This window comes from Vulpes lagopus, chromosome 5, assembly GCF_018345385.1.
Source record: "Vulpes lagopus strain Blue_001 chromosome 5, ASM1834538v1, whole genome shotgun sequence".
Taxonomy (NCBI): Eukaryota; Metazoa; Chordata; class Mammalia; order Carnivora; family Canidae; genus Vulpes; species Vulpes lagopus.
The window spans coordinates 9,512,250-9,540,233 of NC_054828.1; the positions used below are offsets into that span (position 1 = coordinate 9,512,250).

At 57.6% G+C, this 27,984-nt stretch overlaps 1 protein-coding gene across 2 annotated transcripts; it reads right to left on the reverse strand.

Moving 5' to 3' along the window:
* Positions 1 to 489: 489 nt before the first annotated feature.
* Positions 490 to 27,734, reverse strand: SYNGR1 (synaptogyrin 1). Of its 2 annotated transcripts, none has more exons than XM_041754837.1 (4): positions 27,569 to 27,734; positions 9,929 to 10,166; positions 8,498 to 8,643; positions 490 to 4,223 (listed from the first exon to the last, which is right to left on the reverse strand). In XM_041754837.1, the coding sequence occupies exons 1-4, from the start codon at positions 27,665 to 27,667 to the stop codon at positions 4,002 to 4,004; spliced, it is 705 nt and encodes a 234-aa protein (XP_041610771.1). In that variant the 5' UTR covers positions 27,668 to 27,734; the 3' UTR covers positions 490 to 4,001. The 2 variants fall into 2 exon arrangements, with proteins under 2 accessions (XP_041610771.1, XP_041610772.1); XM_041754838.1 differs by lacking the exon at positions 490 to 4,223 and adding an exon at positions 6,506 to 6,807.
* Between the last annotated feature and the right edge of the window lie 250 nt (positions 27,735 to 27,984).

The following is a 27,984-nucleotide window of genomic DNA, read 5'->3' on the forward strand; positions in this document are numbered from 1 at the left end:
CACTAACTGTAAATAGTGTCATGCAGGGACGCCTGGGTGGCTCGCTGTTGAGCATCTACCTTCCGCTCTACGTGATCCCGGTCCTGGGATGAAGGCCTGCTTCGGGCTCCTTGCGAGGGATCTGCTTCTCTCTCTGCCTGTATCTCTGCCTCTCATGAATTAAAAAAAAAAAAAAAAAAAAAAAAAATCTTAAAAAAAAAAGTGTCCTGCAAACATATGCATACATCTGGATGGTGGCTTGGGTGCCTCTGGGGATTGAGAGAAGGACTGGGATAGTGAATGGTGACAGGGTATGTGTGTACATCTGTATGCCTGTGTGCACACACTTAAAGGTGGGGGGGGGTCTCAGTGGCTTCAACTGTAGTGATTTTACTTGTATTGAACAATAATGAACAAATAAAGCATGTGACAGATCAGGGGAGAGAGGGAATGGGCCACCCCAAGCCACACGCATGAACAAAAACATTGCAACACACCGCAATCAGCTGGTGGGTTTGTCTTTACTTTATTACTATGTCACCAGAAGTCACCACCTTCACTTGGTTCACCACAAATGGACAGATGTCATAAAGGAGGGTGCCACGGGGCCACTGGATTCACTCTTGAGACTTAACCAGGTGGTGAGGGAGTCCAGAGTAGGGGCCCAAGATGGGGACCACCATTCACTGCACGCACGCACACACACATAGATATAATTATGGAGCCTTATATTATACATCTTATATATAGAAAATATATGTATTTATACTATACACAGGCAGTTACGCTGCGGGAGGGCGGGGACACCCAGACAAGGGCTGTGGGCACCAGGGGATGGGGAGAGTCACACCAAGGGTTCAGCTCTGGGAGATGGCCGGATTAGCCCCTCCTCCCACAAACTCTTGGGAGGGGTGCTTCCCCTTCCTGCTCCTTAGAGAATCAAAGGGGTGTTGGGCCAAGGTTGGGGGGCCCTCCAGGGCTAACAAGTGGGGGCTCTTGGTTACATGGGGAAGCCTGGGACCCCCAAGTCTTTGAAGATCAAAAACCACCAGGGAAGGTTGGAGTAGGGGAGCGGATGCCAGTCCCCGGGGAATTAGTCATCGATTGTCACACTGCCAGGTACCAGAGGTCACATCCAGGCAGACAGCCTGTGACTGTGTAGGATGAGTGTTAACTCAGAGGCAGGAGACCTAGATCTCCAACCTCTAACTTGGTGCACGACTGTGGACAAGCGACTGTCTTCCCGGCCGACTCTACCATCTCTAAGGGTCCTTGCCACTCTGAACTTGTGTGGAACCCAGTTTTCCTGGGCCCTCGCTTGTGCTTGGTGGAAGGAGGGAGCCCAAATTCAGCAAGGTCAGGCCATGGGGGAGGGGGGGATTCTCCAAAAAAAGCCTTGGGAGCAAGGGAGAGGCAGAGGGAGGCAGGTAGAGAAAAGAGGACACCATTGGCCCGGGAGCACAGGCTCTAAGTCTGGGGCCCCTGGGGGGCTGTCCTCAGCCAGTGGAAGCAGGACATCCCTACCGGCGTCCCGGAAGGGGCGTCAGGAGCCCTGGGTCTCAGCCGAATCCCACCCTCCCACATCTCACACTCTCAGTTTCTCACTCCATCACTGGCTGGCCCCTGCCAACACCCTGCCTGATGGTGGGTTCATGTCTGGGCTGTACCCCAGGTCGAGTGAGTAACGCAAAGTGAGAAGATTCCGTGCCCCTCACTCCTGGCAGGGGTCCTATAAAGTCTCCCAGTCTGGGGTGGCAGGGAGAGTCTATAAGAAACACCCAGGGGTTGGGGGAAGCGTAAGTGGTACCCTGCCCCCCAGCTCAGTATCACGGGCAGCTGGTCCATTCCCAGGGAGAACCGACTGGCAGCACCCTGGGGTCTCCTGGTGTCCATCAGCAGGGGAGGTGTCTGGTAGGGAGTGGGTGAGGGGAAGGACCGCTCTCAGTGTCCTGCGTGGGTACAGAACTCATTTTGCCAGCAGCACACCCACAACCGCCCACACCCTTCCCTGCTTCCAAAACCTGGTCTGGTACAGGTTCCATCCCATCTCCACCTGGGCCACCAGGGGGAGGGGGGGGCACCAGACACCACAGAGCCCCTTCCCCAGATGTGGAAAACTGAAGTCAACAACCAGCTGTTGCTCAGTTGTCTGGGGTTCTCTCCTGCTGCTGCTGCCCCTTGGGAAGCCTGGAACAGGCATAAATTCAGATCCATGCTCCACTGCTAGCTCCTTAACACTCACTTCCTGAGCCTCAGTTTCCCCTTCTGTTAAGGGGAGGGATGCTACTTCTCTACCTAGGAAATTCTTTCTCCTTCCCTCACTGCTGTGCTGACTGCTACCCATCCTCCTGGCCCCTCCCGGGGCGCCTCATCCTCTGCCCTCTGGTGGACCCTGGGTACAGTGGCTGGCATGGGGCTCATCTCCGGATGGCCAGCGAGCACGTCTCCAGAGTCCCTGGCACAGGATAGCTGCTGAGTCAACAGGCAAGTGAGTATCCCTTGCCTCGGAGGGTTCTCGGGGGCGGGGCACGGGGCGCTGGTGGTGGGAACATCCAGCACGGTGCCAAGCCGTGACCCCCTGGGGCTGGACAGTGGACGCGGGGCCCCGTGTCTCCCCACACTTCTCTCTCTAAGGTCTCCCCATCCCTTGAGGCTCAGGAAAGAGCCCACCTGAGCAAGAGTCCCTCCCTGCCCCCAACTGTCCTTGTGCCTTTGGAGACACCTGCTATCGTCTCCACTGCAGCCTACCACGAGCCAGGGGCTCTCAGCATTCATCCTGGGAGCAGTCTGTCTCACGGCAGCGGCTTGAAGGCTGGCCTTGCTGGCTCCAAAGCCCCTCTGCGTCCTTGGCTGTTCCAGGCCCTGAGCCCCCTGGCTACCCCTGACTGGGGGGAAGATGACACAGTGTCCCGGATCAGTTCTGTTTCCTAGGAGGTCACAAGAGCAGGGCAGGGAATTGGGCCACCTGCTGGGTGGCTGGAGCCAAGAAACCCAGGCAGTGAGCCCAGCTCTGCCACTGTGTCGCTCCCTGTTCTGGGCCTCCCCGTCCACCCAGCCCTGGGCAAGGACGATGGTCAGTCCTTTGGGAGGCCAGAAAGAGGGTGCTGAGCTCCCGGTGGGGCACGCACAGCCCGGAGCAAGACATGGGGGGACGAGCGAGTGAGGCAAGCCCCTTTGGCCTTCCACCCTGGAGGGGTTGAGGGAGAGGCTGGGGGGATGTGGGGAGGGGGCCTGGAGGCAGGGCTGTCCCACCATGGGGAGCAGCAGAGCAGAACAGGCCCCTGGCTTGCAGCAGAATCAGGGTATCTCATGGGCTGAGGTTCCCAAGCCCTCCCAGAGTGACAGAAGCACTGACAGTGGAGCCCTGGGCTCAGGATGGGGAGGGCAGGGAGGACAGGGGCCAGCAGGTGCTCTGCAGTCTTGGCCCCAACTCTATTACTGGCTGCCTGAGTGACCCTGGGCAAGGGGCCTTGACCTCTCTGGGCCTTGGTGTCCTCAACTATAAAATGGAGACAGCCCCAGCACTTGTAGTAGGGCTGGGCGACAGCCCCAGTGTCCTGTACCTGTTCACACCTACCCTGGAGCCAGACCTTCCCAGCATCGTCCCGGTCTATCTTTCACACCCGGTCTATCTTTCCCACCTCTGGTACCAGTGGGGCTCCTCTGTACCTTGCCTTCCCCATCCTGGGACCATCTGTCTCTCACCACTGGTGTCAAGCACATACCTGACACACAGTAGGCACTCGATGAATGCTCCATGACACAATCGATGAATGCAAACACCCCCAGCCCCTGCTGGACAGACTTGCACACACATGTAGATGCACCCCCAACACCTTACTGCCCCACCCTGTCCTGAGCTGCCCTTGACCCCAGTGGAACAACCCAGAGGCTGCTGAAGAATTGGGCAGGGCAGCCTGGGAGGGAGCAGGGTCTGGGTGTGGGCAGGGGGAAAGGGGGGGCTGGCGGGGGGCGGCTGGGACCGGGGCAGGGACAGGCGAGGGGTAGGTGGTCACTGCAGCTCAGTAGCCCTGTGACTGGTAGCCCTGGGGCTCGGTGTCAAAGGCGTTGGCCGGCTGCTGGTAGGTACCGCCCATGCCAGCAGGGTCTGGCCCGGCGCTGGGCTCCACGTAGGGGGCGTAAGGCATGCTGGAGTCCTGGCTGGGGTCCATGTAGTCCTGGGAGAAGAGGGCCGAGTCGGCGCCAATCTGGTACCGCTGGAAAGCCAGCACAGCCTGGCCCGCCTGGGGACGGGGGCCGGCGGAGACAAGGACAGACGGGAGGGGATGGTTAGAGGAGAGACAAGAAGAGCGGGTTAGTGGCAGTTAGTTCACAGGACACAGGCAATAGCGGTTAAATATCCTCGAAGCACCGAAGATGAAACCCAGCGGGACCCAGGGCCAGTCTGTCCTGCAGCCAGCCCTCCACACACCTGGAGCCACCCTGTCCATCCAGCCAGAAGGACCTTCAGAAGTCACCTGCCCCGTGTCCCCCAACCCCAGCGGTCACTACGCGTCACCAAAAGTTCTTCGCTGTGGAGTGTAGCCCAAGGCCACCACATCCTCCTCAAACTGTGTTCTCAGGGCTGTTATGTGGCACGGGGAAAAAAATTTCTTGGTGGGACAGAGAACAGTTGGTATCTCCTCAAAGCCGGCCTCTCTTGCAGTTGGGTGTAACCACGTAACTAAGTTCTGGCCAGCAAATCGCCCCCAGTCCCTCGCCCTACCCTTTGGCCTGACGCCTGGAATGCAGATGTGGCAGCTAGAGCTCTAGCTGCCACCAGGGACCACGAGGTCCATGAGCTGAACTGTAGGGACAGAAGAAGCCCGGGTCACTGTAAAGACTTCTGGAGCCACTTGGCCAGTCGTGGGCTGTCTTCTCACACCTGGGCTTCATTTACACCGCTGCTACTTAAAATTTCATTTGCTGCTGAACTTAATTCTAACTAAAACATTTGGTCAAACAAGTTTGGGAGTAAAATAAGTTTTAAGACCATAGGACTTGTCAGAGCCTTGACTGATGTATGCTGGGATCCCCAAGGGAAAACTATGGCAAGCAGCATTTGCCAACCTTATCTGACCTGTAGGGGAAAGACTGGTCTACAGCGTATGTACGTAGGTGAGAAATTCTTTTTGAGGAACAGCTACTACATTGTTATTAAGGATGATGATGACCACACCAAGCTAGGGAATAAATTTTAAAGCATAGTTTTTAGGTTTACATTGAAAGCCTTCTCCAAAGATCTTTTCAGTGGGTAATCCGAGATGGAAAGATGCTAATGCTCCACATACCCACTCTTGGGACCGGAGGACTGAGGCTCAGTTAAGGGAGGCCTCATGGCAGACTTAGTGCCAGAACCCAGACCTGAACACAGAGGTCCTGCCTCTTTCCAGGCCACAGCCCTCCTCATCTCCTACCCTTTCATCAGACCCCTGAGAAGGCAATAAACCAACGAGGAATCCAAAAAGGCCATCTGGTGAGAGGCAGGAGAAGTGGGCTTGGCATTTTAATTCTAGAAAGTTCCAGAAGCCCAGTGACTAGGCACTGGCTTTTGATTTGTGTTGTTGGTAAAAGCTCTGAGCTCAGGCAGCCCTTCCTGAATGGTGGCCGTGTAAAGCAGTGTAGGAGCCCGAGAAAGGCAGACCAGGCATAAAGGGGTCCAGCTGAGGAAATCAGGCTTCCCTTGGCTAGTCAGTGCAAGAGGCCACAAGAGCCTGGTAGGGGCTGGGGGGCAGGGGACCCTGTTGGACAGGGGTGCAAAGGGGAGGCTGGGAGTTCTGCTCAGAGCCCAGGGACCTGGTGGTGCGCCTGGCCTCGCTTCTTCAGAGCAGGACATACTCCCCCATGTAACAAGCCGTCTGCACTTGTATGCCTCTAGTGTTAGGAAGCTCACTCTCTTTGTAGGTCACCCTGGGGGCCTGTTGCTCTCATACCGCCTCAATTCCTGCAGAGAGTGGAGGGATAGGAGCTTCCCGCCCAGGCAGCTGGAGGCTGTGTAGAATTGGGAGGCCAGAGTCTTTTGGAAGAACAAAGACTCACCGCATGAGAATTGCCCCCAGAGTAGGGATTATGGGAATGTGTCTGACTCCTGGGAATAAATGAATGCATGAAAGAACTACATTTATTGAGCATCTCTGTGCCAAGCCCTGTGCCAGCCTTTGTTTCATCCACGCAATAGCCCTGAGAGGTTGGTCCATCAGGTAGTGGACTGTGCTCAGGGATGTGGGGTTTGCCTAGGGTCACACAGCATATGAGAGCAGAGCCAGGTGAGGAAGCCTCTGACGTCCTCGGCCAGGCCTCCCTTAGCAGCCAGCCTCCATGGGGACTGTAAGGTCAACCTTCACGCTGCAGCAAGGGACTTACACTGTGTCTGCAGTCAGCACCCTGGCAGCCCAGAGATGAGCCACCTCCAACCCTCCAATAGCCCCCGGCAGTCTGTTTGGGGGGAAATTTTGTTTGTCTTCCCCTCTCTGGCCTGTGGGCTCCTAGGGCCAAGGACCCCGTCTGATTCATCACTAGGCACAAAACAGCTCAATAAATGTTTACTGAATGAATGGACAGGTGAAACATAAAGGAGGCAACAGATGAGTAAGTGGCGACTCAGAACTGGCTTCGCAGGCCAGCCTTCCCCTGCGCTGCACGCCCTGATCCTGGCCGCTCCAGGCAGCAGGCCGCCCCCACACCCTGCCACTGGGCATGATACAGGGCGGCCCTGCCTCTGGAAGCCGGGCAGGCCTATGGCTGTGCCGAGGCGGGAAACAGTGTGCTGTACTCCTCCTGGAAGGTAAGGTCCTTGAATCTCCGTACGGCCAGGGCTGCGGTCAGGCTCTGCCAGGAGAGAGCAGGGGTGAGGCCAGTGGGGAAGGGCTGGGGAGAGGCAGATGTGCCAGCGGCTTCGGTGGCCAGTGGGCTCCTGTCAGGTGGGCTTTGGGACCTGCCCCTGGAAGTCGTGATGTCCAATCACCCACTCCTCCTGTGTGAACCCACCCCCACCTCAGGGCTCATAGCTCCAAACCCGTCCCTGCAGGGCTGGGTGGGCTGGGTGGTCCCCACACAAGGGCGCCTTCCCTGGTCTGAGATGGCCTGGGGTCACTGGATTCCCCCAGCCCAGCCTTGAGGACACGGGGGGATGGGGGGGTGGGGGGGTGGGGAGGAGGGGTGCTGGTGTGACCACAGCTGGTGAGCTGGGGCCTGAACCACAGGTACTCTCCAGATTCTAGCTCCTAATATTGCATGGGGTAGGGGGGCCCAAGAGAAAATGGATTTTCAGGGGCCCTCAGAAAGAGCAGGAAGTTGGGCAGCCCGGGTGGTTCAGTGGTTTAGCACCGTCTTCAGCCCGGGGTGTGATCCTGGAGACCTGGGATCGAGTCCCACATCGAGCTCCCTGCATGGAGCCTGCTTCTCCCTCTGCCTGTGTCTCTGCCTCTCTCTGTCTCTCTCTCATGAATAAATAAATAAAATCTTTAACAAACAAACAAAAAAGAGCATGAAGTCACTGCAGGGCAAGCCCTGGAGGGCAGGGGGACCAGGAGGGCTGGCTGTAGCTCGCTTTGCAGGATGGGCCCCAGGCGCTCCTCGCCATAGGTGGCACCCAGGACTGCCGGAAGGCCTGCAAGGAAGGGGCTGCGCAGTGGGGGGAGAAGCCTTGGGATGGGGGCCTGAGGCCAAGGTGACCCCACATATCTGCAGGAGGGAGATGAGAAGAGAATACATCAAGGCGGCCTGGAACCAGTGGGGAAGGGGCCCAGCCTGGTCCGGAGCCTGCAGAGGGGAAGAGGTGCCATCTGGCCAGTTGGGCCCAGAGACATTCTTTGACCCACACAGTATTTTTTTTTTTAACTTGAATAAATTACTGATACATAAAGATCAGATTTCACACAGAAATTCAGACTTCTGGCTTCTCTGGAAAACAGAAGACCTGGCCTGTGTGGATCCCCATTTCTGCTTTGGAACAGGGGCCGAGGGTGCCCTTTGTTGGGGTAGGTACCTGCCACCTGGCCCACTCATCATTCCTCATGTGCTGCCCACCTGCCCCATGGGCATCTGAGTTTGTGACATTCTCCCTCCCCAAATTCAATCTCCTGATTTTACAGATGGGAAGATGGAAGCCACCCCACGATGTGGCCCAGGTTTCCTGACGCCTAGGCCTGGGCTTCTTCCCAGCCTCGGAACTGCAAAGCCATACCTTCCCGTCTGGGTCCCTGCTTGTGTCTGTATCAGGTTATAGTAAACGCCCATGATCCAACGGCCAAAGTGGTTGGGAGGGACGTTCGTGATCACTGGAGGGGTGCTCTGTGCCAAAGTGAGGGTCTACTGGCCCTAGATGACTGTCCTTGCTGGCACTGGCAACAGCCTCCTTCCTCAGGAAGCAGCTCATGTGAGTGTCGAGAGAATCAGGGGGCCGTGTGGGCTCCAGGAAGCAGAATGGAGTCCCCAGCTCAGCTACCAGGCCACCAGCTCGGGACCCTGGCTGGGGTGGGCGAGTGTGGGTGTATGGTGGGGTGGGCCGTGTACTCACCCATGTGAAGATGGAGAAGAAGGAGAAGGTGATGGCGGCTCGGGCCGCATCTGTCCCTTCATTCATCGGGTTGTCCTTGGGCTTGGACACCTGCCACTGGTTGGCCAGGAAGCAGAAGCCCACAAACCAGAGGAAGGCCCAGAAGGCTGGGGTGTCCACCGGGGCCAGGCAGAAGGGGCCAGGTGTGAGAAACGGTGAGTGGGGAGGAACAGGGAGAGGTTCGGGAGCACGTCTCCCATGCTCCCCAAACCCCAAAGGGAGAGGCAAGGGCAGGGATGGGGCAGAGAAGGGAGCAGAGGGAAGGTGGGTCAGACACAGAGTGGGAGAGACGCCCAGCAGTGCAGACAGCAAGGCCAGGAGCAGCCCCGGGGAGAGCCAGAGGCGGGGAGGGGAGGGAAGGCAGGAGAGACAGAAAAAAAGTCAGTCAGCTTGGGCGGGCATTTCTGTCATCTCAGCCAAACACAGATTTCCCAGCTGAATCCCTGCCTGGGGACCGCAGACCACCCTGCAGCAGTCTGGGAGGAGCACAGATCTGAGGCCCCGGCCCACCCACCCACTGCAGCCTCCCAGAGAAGTGGGCAGAAGGAGTCTGCGGAGGGGGCGGGTGTCTGAGCACTGCCTTCTATGCCTGCAGCCTCCCAAAGCCCAAAGCCCGAGGTTAGGGAGGGACCTCTAGAGCCAAGGCCTGGGGAGTTTAGCAGGGGGAGGTTCGTGGCAATGAGATCTTCTGTGGGCACCCAGAGTCTCCCCAAAGCTGCTCAGATAACGTGTGTGCCAAAGGGCTGGAGTGTCTAGGGCCCAACATCTCCCACATGGGCACCACTGGGGAACCCAGCGGCTCCGTGGAATACACTTTGAGAACCATTTGTGTCATTCTAGCTTTCCAGTCTCAGGGACTGGCCTCACTGCTTACAGTCAGCCAGGCTCATCCTGAGAGTCTCAGGCCCGGTACTGGGGGTGTGTGTGGGGTCCCAGCCAGAGACGTGAGACCCGAGACCTCCCTGCCCCTCAAACAAAGCACCCAGTAATCAGACTCTCAGAACTCGCAAGGACAGAGATCGGGTCATCTCTGCCAAAGGCTGTTTCCGGAGGACAGGGGCAGCAGGTCATGTTAGGTCCCCACCCTCCCTGGGCCTGGACAGCGCAAGGCCAGCAGCCCTGCGTCACTTGTCACATGGTTCCCCCGAGGTGGCCAAGAGGCCTCTGAAGGGCAGGAAGCCATGTCCCCTCCCTGCTGGGGAGCCGAGGGCTGTTCCAGGGACTCGGGACCACCCCCGCTCCCCCCACTTCCTGCTGCCAGCCATGTGACCCCCGCCGGTCCCCTCACCCACCTGCACCTCCTCATCTGGAAAGCGGGAGAAGGCAGGTGGGAGGACGGCCCGCGGCAGGCTCTGTGGAGCCAGGGGGCGCCCACTGGGGCGGGGGACTCACCTGAGACCCCAATGTCAGACAGGACGGCCTTCTTACGGTCCTTGACGCTGCTGATCTGCGGGAAGTACACGTCCAGGGCCAGGTAGAGCAGGCAGGTGAGGAAGGCGAGCACGCCCACGGTCACACCGTAGCTGCAGGCGCTGGGGTTGCGGTTGTAGATGCAGAATGTCTCGCCTCCCGAGTTGCTGTTGAGGTAGCCCTCGTTCACGATGGAGCCGAACACCACGATGGAGAACACCTGTCAGGGTGGGGACAGGCCAGGCCGGGCGTGAGGTCCAGGCGGGACTCGAGCCAGCGCTGGGCTTGGAGAAGGGTATACGGTTGGGCAGCCTGCTGCCTGCCCTGACCCTTGCCCCAGTGAGCCCTCTTCACCCCACATGGCCCCAGGGCTGCAGTTAAGCAGGCATTTCAGCGGGGAGGCTCAGAGAAGGCAGGCGACTCGTTTAGGGTGGCACAGCACAGGAGGGGACGATCACCTCCTTCCTCAGCCTCGGGCACTAAGGACCCTCTGACCACAGGTCCGGCCCTACTGCTCCCCTACCCAGGTCCTGAGAGGTCTTCCTGCACCCTGACACCAAGATTCCTCCGGGCCTGGACCTGGCCTCCTGAGTGGTGTCATGCCCTTCTGGGAGATGGACCTGCCCAGCCCCAGCCTGTTGCCCAAGCCCTGCAAATGGAAGGTGTGATAAATGAACAAGTATCACTAGGGATGCCTGGTGGCTCGGTTGGTTGGGCATCTGACTCTTGATTTCACTTCTGGTCATGAGATTGAGCCTCACATTGGGCTCACACATTGGGAGATTGAGCCTCACACTGGGCTCCCGGGGGCTCAGCCGAGAGTCTGCTTCAGATTTTCTTCCTCTGCCCCTTCCCTTGCTCATGTAATCTCATGTGCACACACGCACACTCTCATGCACGTGCATTCTATAAATAAATAAATAAATAGATAAATAAATAAATAAATCTTTAAAAAAAAAAAAGTAAGGGCGCCTGGGTGTCTCAGTTGGTTAAGCCTCGGACTCTTGATTTTGGCTTGGGTCATGATCTCTGGGTCCTGGGATTAAGCCCTGTGGCCAGCTCTGTGCTCAGCAGAGAGTATGCATGGAGTTTTCTCCCTCTGCCCCTCCCACCACTCATTCTCCTTCTATCTCAAATAAATACACTAAGTTTTTAAAAAAGTAACACCAGTCACAATCCTGCCAATTACAAAGCGACGTGCACTATCCCCACTGCGGTGCAGGTGGGACCTCAGTTAACTCAACAACCCTCTCTGACAGGTCTATTGCAGCTGGGTAGGCAGCCAGCCAAGATGGCTCCGGCTCCCAGACTTCACCACCCGGTACTCACACCCTTGTGCAACCTCCTTCCCCTTGAGTGTGAGCTGGGCCTTGTGATTCACTCCTAACCAACAGAATATTGCAAACAAGTGATGGATAACATCTCTGTGAGGAGATTACAAATACTTTGGCTTCCACTTTGCTTACCCTATCTTGCCACTCCCTGGTTGCTCACTCTAATGGAGGAAGTGGCCATGTTTTGAGCCGCCCTATGGAGAGGCATGGAACGTGGCATGGAACTGAGGGAGGCCTCCAGCCAATAGTCAGCAGGGAATGGAGCCCCTCAGCCCATAAGGGATTGAGTCCTGCCAGCACCACATAAGTGAAGTTGAAAACGGATCCACGCTCAGCCTTCAGATAAGACCACAGCTCTGGCTGACAACACCCTGTAACTCATGAGGGACCCTGTGGCAGTGACTGAGCAGGTGCTGACATCAGAAACTAGGAAATGGCAAGTGTTTGTTGTTTTAAGCCACTTCATTTTGGGATGTTTCAATATACAGCAACAGTTACCTAATCCATCAGTATCATCGACATTTGGCAGATAAGACAGTTAAGGTGCAAGTATTGATTAATGTTACCAGAGTCATAAAAACTGGTAAGTTTTTGGAGTCCAGGGCACAGATCCTAAATTTCAGGTTTTGGGGTGCCTAGGTAGCTCAGTCGGTTAAGCCTCTGACTTTGGCTCAGTTCATGATCTCAAGGTCCTGGGATTGAGCCCCATGTTGGGCTCCCTTCTCAGTGGGGAGTCTACTTGTCTCTTTCCCTCTACACCTCCCCCTGCTGTGTGCGCTGATCATAAGAGAGAGGGAGAGAGAGAGAGTGCACAAGCAGGGTGGAGGGGCAGAGGGCGAAGCAGACTCCCCACTGAAGGGGGAGCCTGACATGGGGCCAAATCCCAGGAACCCAGGATCACGACCTGACCCAAAGGCAGATATTTAACCAGATGAGCCACCCAGGTGCCCCTAAATAAATAAAATCTTAAAAAAAAAAAGTTCATGCTTTCTCCTCCTACCTTTCGCCTCCCCTGAAACTGAGGGTGACGAGGCCCAGACTCAACAAGTGGAGCCTCGGGTGTGTCCTGGGGATTTTTATTGTCTGTTTTTACTTCTTTGTATTTTCCAATTTTGCTAAAGTAAGAAACTACCATTTCAGGCCCATTTTCATCCTCAGCTAATGTTCACGATAGGCAGTAACTCTGTGGCAGGTGTGGGAAAAAAATGAGAAGCATTATTATTTTTTGAATCTCATCCTCCCAAGATGTCTTTCTTTTTTTTTTTTCCAGATGTCTGTATTTCATGTGGGTTTTGTAACATACTGGAGCTGCTGGTATAGTAGTGACGTATATGAAACAAAAACGTCTACATTTAACACAAGGGTTGATTGAAATGTTTTTTCCTAAAGTAGAGCATGACCAAAAGTTTGGAGACCACTGGTTCATGACACTGTATGTTAAGAAGAAATCTAACACAAATTCAGCACCCATGCTGTCTCATGGCCACCACTGCCCACGCCAACCCAGCCCCTCCTTGTTCCCCTGGGTTCCGCTTAGCCCCCAGTGGGTCTCTCAGCTTTCAATGTAACCCTCCAAAGAAGAATTCTAACCCAAATGCCCATTGATGGATGAATGGAGAAACAAGTTGTGGTATATCCACATAATAGAATAGTTTTCAGTCATTAAAAAACAAACAAAACACATGCATGCTACAACTGGATGAACCTTAAAACAGGTGAAAAAAAAGAGGCGAAAGGAGTCAAACACACAAGGTGGATGTGACATGACTTCTTTTAAGTACTGTGACCTTAATCAGCAAAACAGAGACAAAAAGCAGACCAGAGGTTTCCAGGGCTGCAGGAGGGGAGAATGGAGAGTGATTACTTAATGAGCATGGGGTGTCCTTTATTGGGTGATGAAAAGTTCTGAAACTAGACCAGGGGATAGTTGCACAACACAAATGCCACTGAGCTGTGCACTCTCAAATGCGTGAATTTTTCTGCGATTAAAAAAAAAAAGGTTAAGATTGTGGGGCTGTGTCCTAGTTCAATCACGAGCATGCAGGTGGGCCACGGTGGCCCGAGCCACACTTCTGCCAATCCAGACCTGAGTGTGTACGCACAGCCACAGTCCAGCCCCATGCAGGCATGCTCGCTCTCAGCGTGGCCCCGTCACAGACTCTGTGTCCTCACAGTCACCCCAGCAAGTGCGGAGGGCAAGTCGTGCAGCTGGGAGTTGCTGGCTGTAGGAAAACTGATTCTCGGAAACAGTAGGTGGCACTGTTGTCAGCTGTACAGGCTGAACTTGAACCCCAGCGGCCCCGCTCTTGGGCCTGTGCTCTTTCCCACCTGACCTGCTGACGCTCAGCCTTAGGACGTGGGCCCTGAAGGGAGGGTAGTCTTTCCAGCCACCTGAGGGGCCCTGACTTCACAGCAATTGTCTACGGGATTCCTGGGCTCCTGACAATCTGGACGAGCAAGGCAGATGCTGGACACCAGGAGAGGAAGGCAGGCTCTGATGCCCAGTTGCCCGACCTGTGCACAGCACAACTCCCAGACTGCCACTCACGCAGCCCCTTGGACCTGTGCACCAACAGAAGTCCAAGGTTCCTACCAGGAACCTGCTAGGTCAGAAATCTGAGAACCAGCTCCAGGTGTCACCGGACATCCCCAATCCAGCAGAATGGAAAAGCGTCTTGATCAGAGGGCATTCCAGACACTGGAGGAGTCACACAGGGTTGCTGGAGTCAAATCCTAGGCCTGCTGCTTATGCTGTGAGGCCTCATGCAAGTGACAACCTCTCTGAGCCTCAGATTGGTCCTCTGCAAAAATTAACCTTCCCTGCAGGGCCACTGGACACAAGCAAGTACCCTGAGCAGCGCAAGGGTTAACTCCTTTCTCAGGAGGCCTCAGGAAAGAAGGAAGAGCACCAGGGAGACCCTCTGAGCAGCACTTTCTGACAGACTTGCTCCATCAGGGTGGGAACAAGCATGGACCCCCCTGCAGGCCAGAGGAGGTGGGAGGGGAGGAAGCAGAAGGGCGGAAGTCAGGGCTTTGGGGACAACAGAGGAGGAACCATTAAGACAGGGCCCTCTTGGGAGAGAGAGAAGCAGGGAGTCCCTGGAGAGGCCAGGAGGCTCGTGCTGGAGACAGTGTGTCCCCAGGAGGGTGAGGAACAAGATCGCAACATCCTCCAAGGAATCAGAGGGGCAGGTGTGTGCCAAGGTCAGCACAGAGAGAGGACGATCCGTGCCAGCTCTGGTTCTCCTCCCCATCCCATGGTTCGGGCACACAGGGCACTCTGTGGTCAGGCACTCCTTGCGGGTCAGTCACCTTGGGCAAGTGACTCGCCTTCTCAGTCCCCTCATCCATAAGGCACGGCAACCAGAGCACCTAAACCACTGGCGTGCTGTGAGGAATGGATGAGGTCACACATGGTGTGGGCCTGCATGCATCAGGGAGTCAGCGTCCCCAAACGCCAGCCTGACACTGAACAAGCGGAACAGATAATAAAGCACCAGCAGTGGTGATGCAGGGAGGGAGGAGGCAGTGGTCAGGGAAGGGAGGCAAAGCAGCAGTTTTTGAGCACAGATGAGAAGCAGCCAGCCTTGCCAAGATGAGGGGAAGCGTGTTTTGGGCAGAACAGAAAAGGCCAAGGCCGAAGGTGGGAGGAAGAGCCCGGCCGGAGCCGGTGACCAAGGAGTGGGGTTGGAGAGGTGCATGACCGGGGAAGGAGGGAGAGTATGTGGGGGGGGGGAGGTGGAGGGGTGGGCAAGGCCAGGTGGACCACAGTGGGCCACAGACACAGTCCGAGCTTCCAGGGCTGGCGGTCAAGGCCCTGGGTGTACGGCCCCCCCGCCTCTCCTGGGCCTCACCTCCCTCCAACTGCCCACCAGTCAGTGCTCCCCCACCCCACGCCCAGGCCTCCCTTGCATCCCCCCACCCCTGGCACCATTCCCTCTCTGAACCTGGTTTCTACCTGCACAGGTTATGTTCTGTGGAGGTGGAGGCAGCTGTCACCCAGGTCCGCAGGGCCTGACCCCCAAGGCCTCCAGGGGCAGGGTGAGTTCAGGAGCCACTTTGGGCCTAAGAGCAGGTGGGTGACTTGATAGGACTTAGGTTTGGGTGCGATGGAGAAAAGTGTGTAGGGCCAGGGTGAAAGCCGGGAGACCCCCTGGGGGCTAAGCAGCGCCCAGGGGAGCGAGGAGGGGATGAGCTGGCATGGGCAGTGGTGGCCATGGCCGTGGGACAGGGTGGATACTGAATTTGTGTGGAAGGTAAAGCCACCAGCATCTACTGATGGGTCTGCCGTGGAGGATGAGGAAGGGCAAAGCGGGGCCGGGGGCCGGGACAGAGGAACACCTGCCACATTCCCTGCAGGCTGCAGGGCTGGGGCAGGGCTGGGCCAGGGCAAGGGGGCCTCACCTGGCCCCGGCCTGAGAGTCTACACAAGGAGAAGCATTGCCAAGGACACACAACTGGTCCCTGTGGTCCCCTGACTCCCTCCAGGCTCCTGAAGGCCCAGTTTAACTTGGCCATTTAGCTGCTGTCCCTCCACCCATGTGGGAAGGAGCGCCCGGAGCAGGGATGGGCCTCCGGTTTCTGTTCCCTGGAGCCCCATCCACAGTGGGAGGGCAGGGGGCTCCCTCAGGATCTGTGGGGTGACCAAAATGCAAACCCCTAACTCCATGAGGCTCAATGTCTGGGGGCCTGCCCAGGGCCGCAGGTGGTCAGGGTGGCTGCAGACTCAGACCCAAGTCTCTCTGAGCCCCGAGCCAGTGCTTCCAGGGCTCCCAGTGCTCCCAGTCAGGCAGCCTCCAGGGGGACTCGCTAAGGCTGCATCTGCAGCAGGGAGCACTTACTTGGAGCCGCCGCAGAAGGAGATTATGCGGCTGTGGCCCAACTCCGGGCCTAGGGGATCTGCCAGAGGGATGGGACACAGGTCAGTGGCGGCAGAACCAGCGCCCTAGACACAGGACAGGGTGGCCTGGGGGCGGGGGGTGGTCCCGGAGAGGCCGCTGGTCTTGGGAAGGCCCAGGAAAAACAACCCCTTTTCCTGGAACTAAAGAAAATGCTAGAAAAAAAGATTTTTTTTTTTTAAGGCACAAATGTAAACGGGCCAAAGCTGTTTTTTTGCTGCCTTTATAATCCAGTCCTGGGTCTTTTTAAAAATGGATTCCAGATGGCCGTTGGAACAGAGCTATGTCAAACTCAAAAAAACAAATCAGGGGTGCCTCAGGATCTCAGAATCTTGGGGGTACTGGATTCAGACAGACAAAAACAGAGACCCCAGAAGTGCCAGACCCCACCCTGGCCTCACCTCTCCCCCTCCCCGGCCTGGCTTGGCCATCCCAGGTGGCCAGGACTCGCACAGCCGCAGGCCGTTTGATAATTCTGCACCTGCTGTTCCTACCTCGCAGGACACCCTTCCCTACATTTTTCATCTTTCAAATAGGATGGAACTCCTTCTCACCCTTCAAAACTCTCCTCCACCCCGATCCTGCACACACTCCTGCTTGGGACTCACTTCTGGGTCTGTCTCCTCCAGGGGACCCTGAGCTAACCCACAGCCTCTGCAGGGGCTCTGCATCGACTGGGAGTGCCTGACAAAAATCATGTCACCTAATCCTCACCAAAACCTCTAAGGAAGGGCGCCTGGGCGGCTCAGTCGGTTAAGTGGCTGACTCTTGACTTCTGCTCAGGTCATGATCTCACAGTCTTGGGATCAAGCCGTGTGTCAGGCTCCATGCTGGGAGTGGAGGCTATTTAAGATTCTCTCTTGTTCTTCCTCTGCCCCTTTCCCCCTCCAATAAAAATAAAGTATCTTTAAAATCTTTAAGGAGGGGCACCTGGGTGGTTCAGTGGTTGAGCATCCGCCTGTGGCTCAGGGTGTGATCTCAGGGTCCTGGAATCGAGTCCTGCATCGGGCTCCCAGTGGGGAGCCTGCTTCTCCTTCTGCCTATGTCTCTGCCTCTCTCTGTGTCTCTCAAGAACAAAAAAAAAATTAAAAAAAAAAAACCTCTAAGGAAAAAATAAATCTAAAAGCATCCCCACAAGTCAGGCTCACTTAGCCCATTTCACAGAGAAGGAAGCTGAGGCTCAGACAGCCCTGGACTCCAGCCGGCCCATATAGGCTGGCACATAGCAGGTAAGCAGGGTGCCAAGCTCTAGCCCAGGCCTACCCCCCTCCAGACCTATTCCAGAATCCCTACCTTCAGCTGCCTCCCCAGGAGTAGATTCTATATCCCAAACTCCAGGACAAGCTAAGTCCCAGGACAGACACCTACGGTGCCACTGCACCACCACGCAGGGAAGGCTGGGCCCACCGGACTCCACATGCACTCCCAGAGCTGGCAGGCTGCGTCTGTGCCCCCGCTGGGCATCAGGCTGACCCGGCTCCACGGGGAGCTGTGCCAGCCGGCATGAGGGCCAGAGGTCGCTGCTGTTTGCTGGGTGCTCCCCAGAGGCTGGCTCTAAACATCATTAGGCACATGCTGGGTTTCCCCCCAGCTAAACTGTAGAGAGGGGAGCCCTTGGGTCTTGCCAGTTCCTTGCACTGTCCATCTCACCCCTACCGGGACATGTTCCCACTGGGCAGCTGGAGGAGCCCCCAAGCCCTGCCGCACCCTGCAGGCAGCCAGCTGACCTGCTCAGTAGCCCTGTGCTCCATGGTCTCAGCTGTTGCCCACCTCCAGGCTGCAACACTGCCTGACCCAGGACAGCCTCCTCTCGGGCCTCCTTGCCTCCTCCCGTGGCAGCCCGCGGGTGCTCAGCCATCCTAACTCCTACCAGTCCCTCCCAAGGCTGAGGTAAAGTCCAGCCCCCTGGAGGGCTCTGAGGTCCCCCTATGTGGGCTGCTGGTCTCACATCTCCAGCCCCAGTGACCTTCAGCGCCCCTCATCCATCCACACACTGGCTCCCACTCAGGAGCTCGAAGTCCAAACTGGGCTCATCCTCTAAATGCCATCCAATATGGCGCTGGGCCTCTGGCTTCATCCTGCCCCCAAATAACTCAAATTACCCCATGTTCCCCACACTGGCTCAGGCCACTACCGCCTGTTGTCGTGATGACAACAGCTACCCAGTCTCTTTATGTCCACTGCCACCCCTGCACCGTCCCCTTTACAGCAGCTGGAGAGATCCCTTTAAAGATGTCACTCCCCTGGTCCGTCCCACCCCCCCCCCCCCACGGTGAATTCCCCCGCCTCACTGCAACCCCAGGGCTCCTGCCTTCCTCAGACTCCTTTTTCAACACTCTCCTTTAGCTCTCTCCCAAGCTCATTCCTGCCTCAGGGCCTTTGCACTTGGCTGTTCCCCCTGCCTGGAATACTCAGAGGTCCCTAGATCTCCCAGGTTGGCTCTGCTGGTTCTTTCTCAACATCCAAATCTCAGGGCAAGACAACTACTCAGAGAAGCCCCCCAGACCTGACTTCCAGACCCACAATATTCTCCAATACTCCGCCTTGTTTTCTTGAGAACACCATTACACACAGGTGTCCCTACTTTACTGGTTCATTTTTGGGTGAACCTCTCCATCCTTGGACCTAGAGGGAGGGTCAGGAAAGGCTCAAGGGGAGCAAAGAGCAAACCTGAGGTGGGCAGAGGCACAGACAGCATGGGAATCAGGAGAAAGGAGTATTCCCTCCTCAACATCCGCAGTTTGGGCTTCGGCTTGCACACCTCTGACCATGCGGAGCTCACTCTCTAAGAAGGGGGCGCTGCTGGGTCCTCTCCCTCACCTGGAGCTGAACGTGCCTCCCCGCTAGTGTCCCTACCAAAGTCCTCGATCCTGCCTCCTGGGCCCCAGGGAAAGGCTGCGAGGAAAGAAGTAGCTGTGCTTTTGAGGGATGAGTCAGGCTGCCAAGGGCCCCCCCTTCAGGGGACTGGGGCCCTGCGTTGCGTAGGGTCATGTGAGGAAAATGGCTGGAGCCAACGCAGGGGCACATGACAGGCACTGGGCAGCCACTCTGTTTCCTGAAGAGCCTCCTGTGGAGCCGCAGGGCTGAGGTGGGGTCAGGCGGGGGCACTCCCGGGGTCCCTCCTCTCCTCCCCTCCCCGGCACCCTGTTCTGAAGCCTCGGATGTGACCTGCAGAGGATTAGGCCGTAATCTCCCTGCAAGCCATCCTTCAGGGCTCGGCCGGCCGAGGGGGTGGGGAGGGGGCTCTGCTGGGCAGGGGCCTGAGCAAGCGGACTGTTGGCCCCGAGGTACTGACTCGCCGCTGATCCGAGGGCTCCCCTCTGTCCCCACTGGCCCTGGCTCCACCGTCCTGTGGCTGTGGAAGTGCAGGGGGCCTGGGCCTGGGCTGCTGCTCGGTGGCAGGAGTACCCGCGTGGCCCCTCCCACAACCTGCCACGGCCACATCCTTCCTCACCCAGGCCCTGTCACCTCTGAACTTTCTGAGGTGGGGGGGGGGGCAGTGCCACCCGTGGAGAAGCACCGTGAACACTGACCACGCGCCGTCTGGGCCCTTCCTGGGCAGGACCCCGCTTATGCCCCAACGGCCCCATGAGGCAAGCATTGCTCTCCCCATTTTGCAGATGGGGAAACCAAGGCTCTATGCGGTCTCTGCCTGACAGCATTTCTTTCCCTTGGCAGAATGTCTTCTGGCTGATAATCTGCTCCCAGGCTCTACCTCAGTTTCTCGAGAAAAAGAAAAGACACAAAGAGGGAAATGCCTTCTGCTTTGAGAGTCTTTTCGGCAGCTCACAAGGGGCACAAAGGAAGCAGGGAGGAGACAGCAAGCCTGGGGGGAGGGGGGAGGTGAGGGGTGGGAGTGGAATCCTGAAAGGCTTCAAGGAGGAGGTGATATCTGAGTTGGGCCTTGAAGGCTGGGTGGGAAACCGTAAATAGGGACGGTGGGTGGAAAGAGGAAGGCAGAGCGGTGCAGTTTCCCACCTCGTTTCCCCACATATGGAGCCCTGACAGGACGCGGCGCACCACCTAGCACTAGGGACACAGTGACGTAATGGACGCAGACTCTGCCCCCCCAGAGCTTACCCCAGGGGGGTGGCCACCTCTTCTCTGCTCTGGCGCACCTCTCGGCCTTTCCCACAATGCTCCTTCTGCCTGGAACTCCTCCTCCCCCTTCTCCACCTGTCTGGCCCCATTCTTCTTATCTCAACTGTCTGTCACCTCCCAGGTCTGACCTGAGTGGGTGTCCCCTCACTCTGGCCGTGTGCTCCTTTCTGTATTTTTTTTTTTTTTTTTACTGGTTTCACCACCACATTTCTCTCTACCATGAGACGAGGCCTTGGCAAAGGGCAGGCCCCCAGCACACCCCAGCGTGTGCCTTAAACGGAATACGACAGCATGTCTGTGTCCTGTGGCTGCTGGGTCCAAGGGGAGGACAGATAAACCCCTCACTGCCGGCCAGGTCGGGCTCAGAGAGCTGGTAATGACAAGCGACAGTGGATTTGGCAAGGAGGAGGTCACAGATGGTGGAGAGAAAGCCTGAGCGGGGTGCAGGTGAGAAACTGAGGGAGAATCCTTGGAGACTGTGACCAGACAGGTCTTCTAAAGGCCCCCGGGGGTGAGGAGAGCGTTGGGCATCCAGAAGCCCAAGGGCAAGAGCCAGAGTGGCTGGAGGAGGGGGAGGGAGGGCGCTGGTGGCCGCAGTGAGGCCTGCAGGGTCACAAATGGGAGAGAGCCCAGGGGAGGGTGAGTGCCCCACGCAGGAGGCTGGAGCGGGGTGCGGGTGGGTGAGACTGCGGGGAAGCCCAGCTGGAGGGGGACAGGGAGGATGGGGCGAGGGCACAGCCCAAGGGTCCCAGGCCCAGGGCTGCTGGGATCGAGAATGAGAGAGAGCCGGTGAGGTGGCCACTTGAGCGCATGTAGCTGCTGGATAGGTGGGCTGGGCCTCCTGCACCTGGGGCCTCCTGTGCACCTGGCTACACCTGGCTACACCTGGCGAGAGGGGCTCAGGCCAGGAGGAGAGGACTGCGGGAAGAGGCGAGGCCAGGGTGGGAGCAGGATCACAGAGTGGGCGCTACCATCACCAGGAATGAAGGCAGTGGCAGTGGTAGAGAGCGTGATGTTGAGGTGTAGGCGCCTTCAAGGAATTGGGGAGTGACCTGGGGCTGGCCCAAGATGAGGGGATCTAGTGCGGGCACGAGAGTCAGAGCTGAATGGTCTGGAAGCAGCCTTGGGAGCCAAGAGGACCCTGTCCCACCTCCAGGTTCAGCAGAGGGAAGGCATGAGAGAAAGAAGAGCCCCCTTAAGAAAGCTGGCAGGGGAGCAGGATCGTGGGGAGTGGGTGACAGCAATTTACAATTAGGGGTGTTCAGCGTGGGGCTAAAGACTTGGGGACACAGGCCACATCTTCTTGCCCCCTGGACCGTGAGCTGAGAGCCCCGGCTTGTTGGGGTTTCTGGATGACTGTGTTCTAAATAGTTCGGGCCTGGCAGCCAAGGGCGGTGGGAGCCAAACAGCCACCCTTTCCCCCCAGTCCCCTTCACCCCTTGGCTAGGAGGGCTGAGCATGATTCCATCCTGGAGGGGAAGTGTCCTTCAGAAACACAGGAGTATGAGCCGCCGTGCCAGGATCCAACCGACGCTCTGCTCCCATATATGGACCTGGGGCCCAGGCCCCCCCTGATGCAGGGGCCCCGAAAGCACTGTGGGGGTGTGGTTCATTATATCACTTCTCCAAAGACTGACCAGTACAAAAGTCCTCAACCTGGAGTCCACTAGGAGTGAGAGTGGGATTTCTTTGAGGATAAAGGCTGGTAAGCACCAGCCCAATCTGACTATCTTTTTCCCATCTGACAGGTGAGGCCCGGACCCCATGGCACCTTGCTAAGGTCATACCACCCATCCAGGTCAGAGGGGTTGCGGAATGTGGCTTCAGGCGTCCAGCCTGTGGGCACTTCCCAATGGCCTGTCCTGCCTCTCCTCCTACCAGACAGCTGGCTCTCCTGGTCTGGATGCCAAGTGTGGCTCCCTTGCCAGCTCTGCCATCTGCCCTTCCTTCCCTCCTGGTTCTTCCTCCTCTCTGCCCCTCCACCCCCAGCCTTTGTTCTTTCTCCCCAGGCTGGGGCTTGCCTCCTGGCTTCCCCGTGAACAGGTGGACAGGCACAGTGGTCCCCGTAGGAGCAGGTCACGGGGCACTGCCCCTGTGTGGCTGGGGACTTCCAGAAGTGGGAAGCTGCAGGCTGTGATCCCAGCTACTCCAGTTAACCTCTCTGGGCCTCAGCTTCTCACCTACAGTGAGGTAACAGGGCAGCCTGGGTGGCTCAGTAGTTTAGCGCTGCCTTCGGCCCAGGGCCTGATCCTGGAGACCTGGGATCGAGTCCCACGTCGGGCTCCCTGCATGAAGCCTGCTTCTCCCTCTGTCTTTCTCTCTGTCTCTCAGATAAAAATCTTAAAAAAAAAAATAAAAAAATAAAGTGAGGTAACAAAATCTGCCCGACCAGGATGACACAGGCCTGGGAGGAGCAGATGTGCAGCAGGCCCTTTCAACTTCCATCTTTGCAAAGCTTCCAGTCAGCCCCAAATCTAAGCATTTTAATCACAGGTCAGAGATGAGAGGAGGAGAGGCCAGGATTATCCAAGGCCCTGCTCAGGTGATCCTGCTCCCCACACCAAACCCCAGGCTCCCCCAGGCTGCCACACTCCTGCACTGTGCATGAAGAAGTGCCTAAGATCCAAGGCAGGATCCCATCAATCAACTCCTCCTGAAGACCTCAGCCACCAGCCAGGGCCTCCTGAAGACCTCCTTGCCACTGACTCTGTCCTAGACCTGAGAGAGACAGACCAGCCGAAGGTCAGCCACAGGCAGATGAAAAGATAAAGAAGATTCCAAGCCTGTTAGTGATAAACGCCAAAGGAGCATGTGATCTACCTCCACAGACGTGGCTCCACGTTAGTGACGGGCCATGCCAGATGCTGGGAGAGGACAGGCTATATGAGGCCGCGCATTCCTGCCTACCTACCCCGAACCCCCGAACCCTCTCAAGCCACACCTCCACCTGACAGTCACTGTGGCTGCCCACAGATGAAGTCCAGTGTGTGCATCTGCCATCCAAGGCCTTTTGTGAGCCGCTCCCTGCCTTACACTCTTGAGCACACTCACAGAGTGTGACGTCACTCTCACTCATGCACCAAGGACCCCCAAGAGCTCACCATCATTTCTAAAGCCCAACCAGACCTCACGTCTCCAGATATTTGCACATGCTGTTCTCTCCACCTGGAATGCCCCTCCCCACTTGTTTATCAGAACCAACTCAGAAGTCACCTCCCCCTGGAAGCCCTCCATGCCCCCCTGGCAGAGGCAGCTATTTCTACTGGATTTTCTTCTTGTAGTGTCTCAAGCCTCCCAAAGAGTGTGTGTCACCGGACCAAGAGCGTCTCTGATGGGACATGCAAGCTGATACCAGGCACGGACTTGACATTTGCAGAATGAATGACTGAATGCCGGCGCTGGCCAGAGGCTCTCTCTCCACTCTGGACCCCTTTCACCCAGCCCACAGCTCCGGAATTTTGATACAGGATGGCTATGGTACAGTGATCTGGATGGGAGAGGGGACGAAGGGTCTCATCTCGAAGCTGCTTTGTTCCCAAAGCAAGCTCAGGTTTTACGCTCAGCATTCCCTGGGATGGTTGAGGGTGCTGATAAAAATGAGACCCACCAACCCCCACCTTGGGGCCACAGCGACCTAGACAGTAAACCACGGGGAGTACACTGAAAGTGGACCCCACAGACCTCCAGCCTGTGCCTCATTCTGTTACCTTACCCACCCTACTCACAGAATCCTGGGGTGCTACAGCCAAGGCCCTTCAGAAATCACCCCTGAAAACGCCAAAAACTCAAACATTTTAGCATTCTGTTTTGCTCAAGTTGAACATTATAACAGCAACAACCCGCTCTACCAGCGCCAATATTCCTTTGCCACAGGTCAGACTGAAGACCCTCTAGAAGAGTGCAAAGTCCACAGACAGGGTGGTCCTTTACATGAAACCAGTTAGATCCCTGCCGGAGCTCCATGCCCCCTCGTGGCTCCAGAACAAAGGTGCCCACCGATGGGCTGCAGTCCTGGCATACCTCTGACCAGGCTCAGCCTCCTCACTGCGCCGGGGGGACCAAGGCAAGGGGTGGTCACAGCTGGGGCATGGGGAAGCCCAGAGGCAGCCTGCTCCTGGCCCCCAGCCAGCATCACCCGGGTCAGAGGCAGCAGCTCCGGAGCTCACCCCAGACACTGCCCCAACTTGGCCATTCTCTCCTGGCTCCAGGCAGGAAAGGTCCCAGTCAGTTGAGCCAGAGGGGGCTCGCCAGCTCCCTCCCCACGTAACCAACCAAAGCACTCAATTCCTGCTGTGAATAACCACCCTACCAGGTCTGGGGGTCAGTGGGCAGGGAAGGGGCAGAGAGGGGCAGAGGAAGCCAAGAGGAGGTGCCGGGGGACCTGCTTCTGCCCCGGTTGGCTCAGGTTCCAGGGAAGATCCAGGTTTGGAGAGGCCCTGAAGCTTTACAGGATGGGGGTCCCTCTTTCAGAAATGAGATCTGTCTTTCACAAATCCCATGAAATCACAAGCCACTCCAGGAGAAAGAAACACAGGAGTTGTTCTGGACAGAGTGACCAGTCATCCAGGTTTGTGTGAGACCAAAGGGCTCTTAGGACACAGGACTTTGGGTGCTAAAGCTGAGACAGTTCCAGCAAACCGGGATGAACTGGTCACCCCAGCCCTGGAGCTCAGGCTTTGTTAGCTTGAAGGTGAAGCCTGATGCCTCCCTGACCCCAAGGTGGGGTGCCCAGGGAGCACCAGAGCAAACGATGGGTCACCAAGTGCATCTTCCACATGCTCATCAGCGTGTTAAAACATGTTAGCTCACTACATATTTTCGAAAAAGACTCGAAGGAAGCACTGCGCCTCCCTAAGTGGTGGGATCACACATGGTTTCTTTTTCCTGACTGTTTTTATTGTGTTAAAAATCATATGACATAAAATGTACCATTTTAGTCATTTTTAGCTGTACGGTGGTATAAGTATGGTATGTTTATGTTGTTGTGCGACCATCAGAAGTGATATTTATATTTTCCAAAAGTCATCACGCATTACTTTTGTGACCAGAAAAAAAACAACAACAACTATGTTTTGAAGGTGTCAATCAGCCTGTATCAGCAGATTTAGTAAAGCTTCATCAAGCTTTCCTCACACAAAGGTAAAGTCAGCAGAGCTAGAAGGCTGTGGGGGGATTTGGGCGTTAGATGGTGGTTGGCCCGGATGACCTTTATCCTTTCCAATCCTGGATTTCAGGATTGGGAGCAATCGATGTGCTTTTTGGAGACTCCAAGATTTGGGTTCGAACCCTCTGTCTGTTGCCTCCATGCTTGTAACCTCAGGACCCTCTGAGCCTGCTTCCTCAAGGGATGCAGTGGGGGACCTAGCTAGGTAACCGTGTGTGCACCCCTGCCCATGGTGGGTACTCCAGCAGTTACTTTCCTTCCTTCTGCTTGGGATGTCTCCCCACACCCTGACATGCACATGCAGAAACCCTGCTCATGCTTCAAGGCCCAATTTGATTATCACCTCCACGATGCCTCTCTGATTCCTGCAGCAGGGAGACCCCTAGGCTGGTTCTCATGGCCTGGGGAGACCCCTAGGCTGGCTCTCATGCCTGAGGGAGGCGGGGGCGCGGGGGGTGAACCTGGCTCCCTTCCCAGTGGGGACTATAGGATCCCTGAGCACTAACGGCTGGATCTGAGTCATGCCGCCTTCCCTAGGGGCCCAGTGGACTTGATGAAGCTTTACTAAATGAAGCCATCACAGGCAGAAGCGACCCAAGCAGGCAAACTGCCCACACCTCCTCACAAAGCCAGTGGCTTCATCCTCCTGGGCCAGTGGCCCAGGGGCTGGCAAAGGGAAGCAGAGCACACAGCTGGCCCACCTAACCAGACAGGTGCCCCCCAGAGTTCCAGCTCTACCAAGGGCCAGTAGGGGTCTCTGGGGAGCTGGAGACTGGCACAGGTGAATGAATTCAGTGCCACAAAACCTTATGGATGTGCCTGGGGTAGCAGGCCCGCTGCCAGGCCCTGTGGTGCCACTGGGGCTTCCCCCCTTAATGAGCTCCCCATCTGATGGGTAGGTGAGAAGAAAGGGGTTTACACGAGGCCATGCTTCTTGTAGCACCAGGAAGAGGTTTTAACGTTTTCAAAGGACAGTTAGCTTCTCTGGGAGGCCAGAGATAAACACCCAAGCTGTCCCACCCATCAGACCCTAATATTACCCTAAAAACCCAGGAAATGAGGGACCTTGAGCACCCTGAGGCTACAGCTGGCCTCAGATGTAGCCCTTTGGGGTTGCTGACAGTGACCCTGCCCAGTGTCCCCAGTCCAAACCCTTCTGGCGTGGGCCCACAGGAACAGGCCCCAGGCCTGCAGAGCCGAGACCCTCTAGTGAGGGTGTCTGGGTAATGGCTAGGAAACCCGAGGGAGCCCCAGGCACCCCCTCCCGCAGCAGGCCTTCTTCCCCTGGGGTGCTGTCCGGACCATCTGAACCCCTCCCTCTCTGCTGGCAGTCCTCTCCCAGCTTCCTTCCCCACAACCCCAATTCTGAGCAGGGACCCCCTACTGCTGGGGGAATTCTGACCCCCACCAGGCCTCTCTGCTCTTCCCTGTGGGTAGAGAACCTCTCCCCTATCTTCCCCCCACAAGCATCCAGGTATACTTGGGTGGGGGGCGCGGTCATGGCTTGGGGGAAAATATCAGAGCCCAAGGTAGCTCCTCCCACCTCTCAACAAATCGGGAAACTGAGGCATGAGAGAGGAGCTGCCTCTCCCCACCTCGGGACGTAACTCTTCTTCCCCCAGGAACGTTTCTCGGGTGGTTCCCGGCCCAAGGTCACGGAGCTCCCGGGTGGAAGCCAGGTGTCCGGCTCCCGCCGCATCGCTCCGTACCTTCCGGGCTAAGCCACCAAACCGGGTTTCCGGCCGTCTCCTCCTCGCGCGTCCACGGCGGGCGCGGCGTGCCCCGGTGAGGATCCACGCCCCGATCCGCCCCCCCCAAGGGCCACCTGGACCCCGGGCTCAGTCCCCACGGCCGCCGATGCGCCCGGCGGCAGCGCGCAACCCGAGCCGCGAGCTGCAGAGCCGCGGCCTGGAGGTCACCGCGATGGGGGGCCGCTCGCGAACCCGGGCGCCGAGCCCGCCCCCGCCCCCGCCCCCGGCCCCCGCCCGGGCCCCGGCAGGAGGGCGCGGCGGCCGCCCGCACCCCGTCCGCAAGGCTCCCCGCCGGCTGCCGCACCTTGGCCTGGGGTCCGCCCGGGCGCGCCACACGCCACCGCCCGCGCGGCCGGGCCACCCACCGTCCTTACCCAAGACACGACGCGCAGGATGGTGTGCGGCTGGCGGACCAGGGTGTGGGGGTCGAAGGCGCCCCCGGCTTTGCCCGCTCCGTACGCACCCCCTTCCATCGTGGCTGCACCCGCGCGGTGCCCCCCGCTCGGCGCGCCGCCGGCCCTGCGCGTGCGCGGCGCCCCCGCCCCCTCCCCGCCTCGCGCGGCCGGCGTCGCCCAGGGCCCCCGCCAGGGGGCGTCGTGCGCGGGGGGCGCGGGGCCGCGGGCGGGGGGCGCGCGCTGGTTCGCGGGGGCGCGCGTGCTGCGGGCCGGGCGGGGGGCGCGCTCGTCGCTAGCGCCGCGACCTCCGCGAAGCCGGGGGCGGGGTGGGGAGGGGCGCGCCCCAAATAGCGGCGTCCCAGCCCCTCGGTGCCTACGGCTGTGTGCCCCCCAGC

Excerpts from the sequence above, each read along its gene's own strand:
- SYNGR1 (XM_041754837.1), bottom strand. The coding sequence starts at position 27,667 with ATGGAAGGGGGTGCGTACGGAGCGGGCAAAGCCGGGGGCGCCTTCGAC. Across the intron at positions 10,167-27,568 it reads TCCTGCGCGTCGTGTCTTGG|GTGTTCTCCATCGTGGTGTT; the intron begins GTAAGGACGGTG and ends CCACCCTGACAG. Across the intron at positions 4,224-8,497 it reads TCTTCTCCATCTTCACATGG|GCGGGCCAGGCTGTGCTGGC; the intron begins GTGAGTACACGG and ends CCCCGTCCCCAG.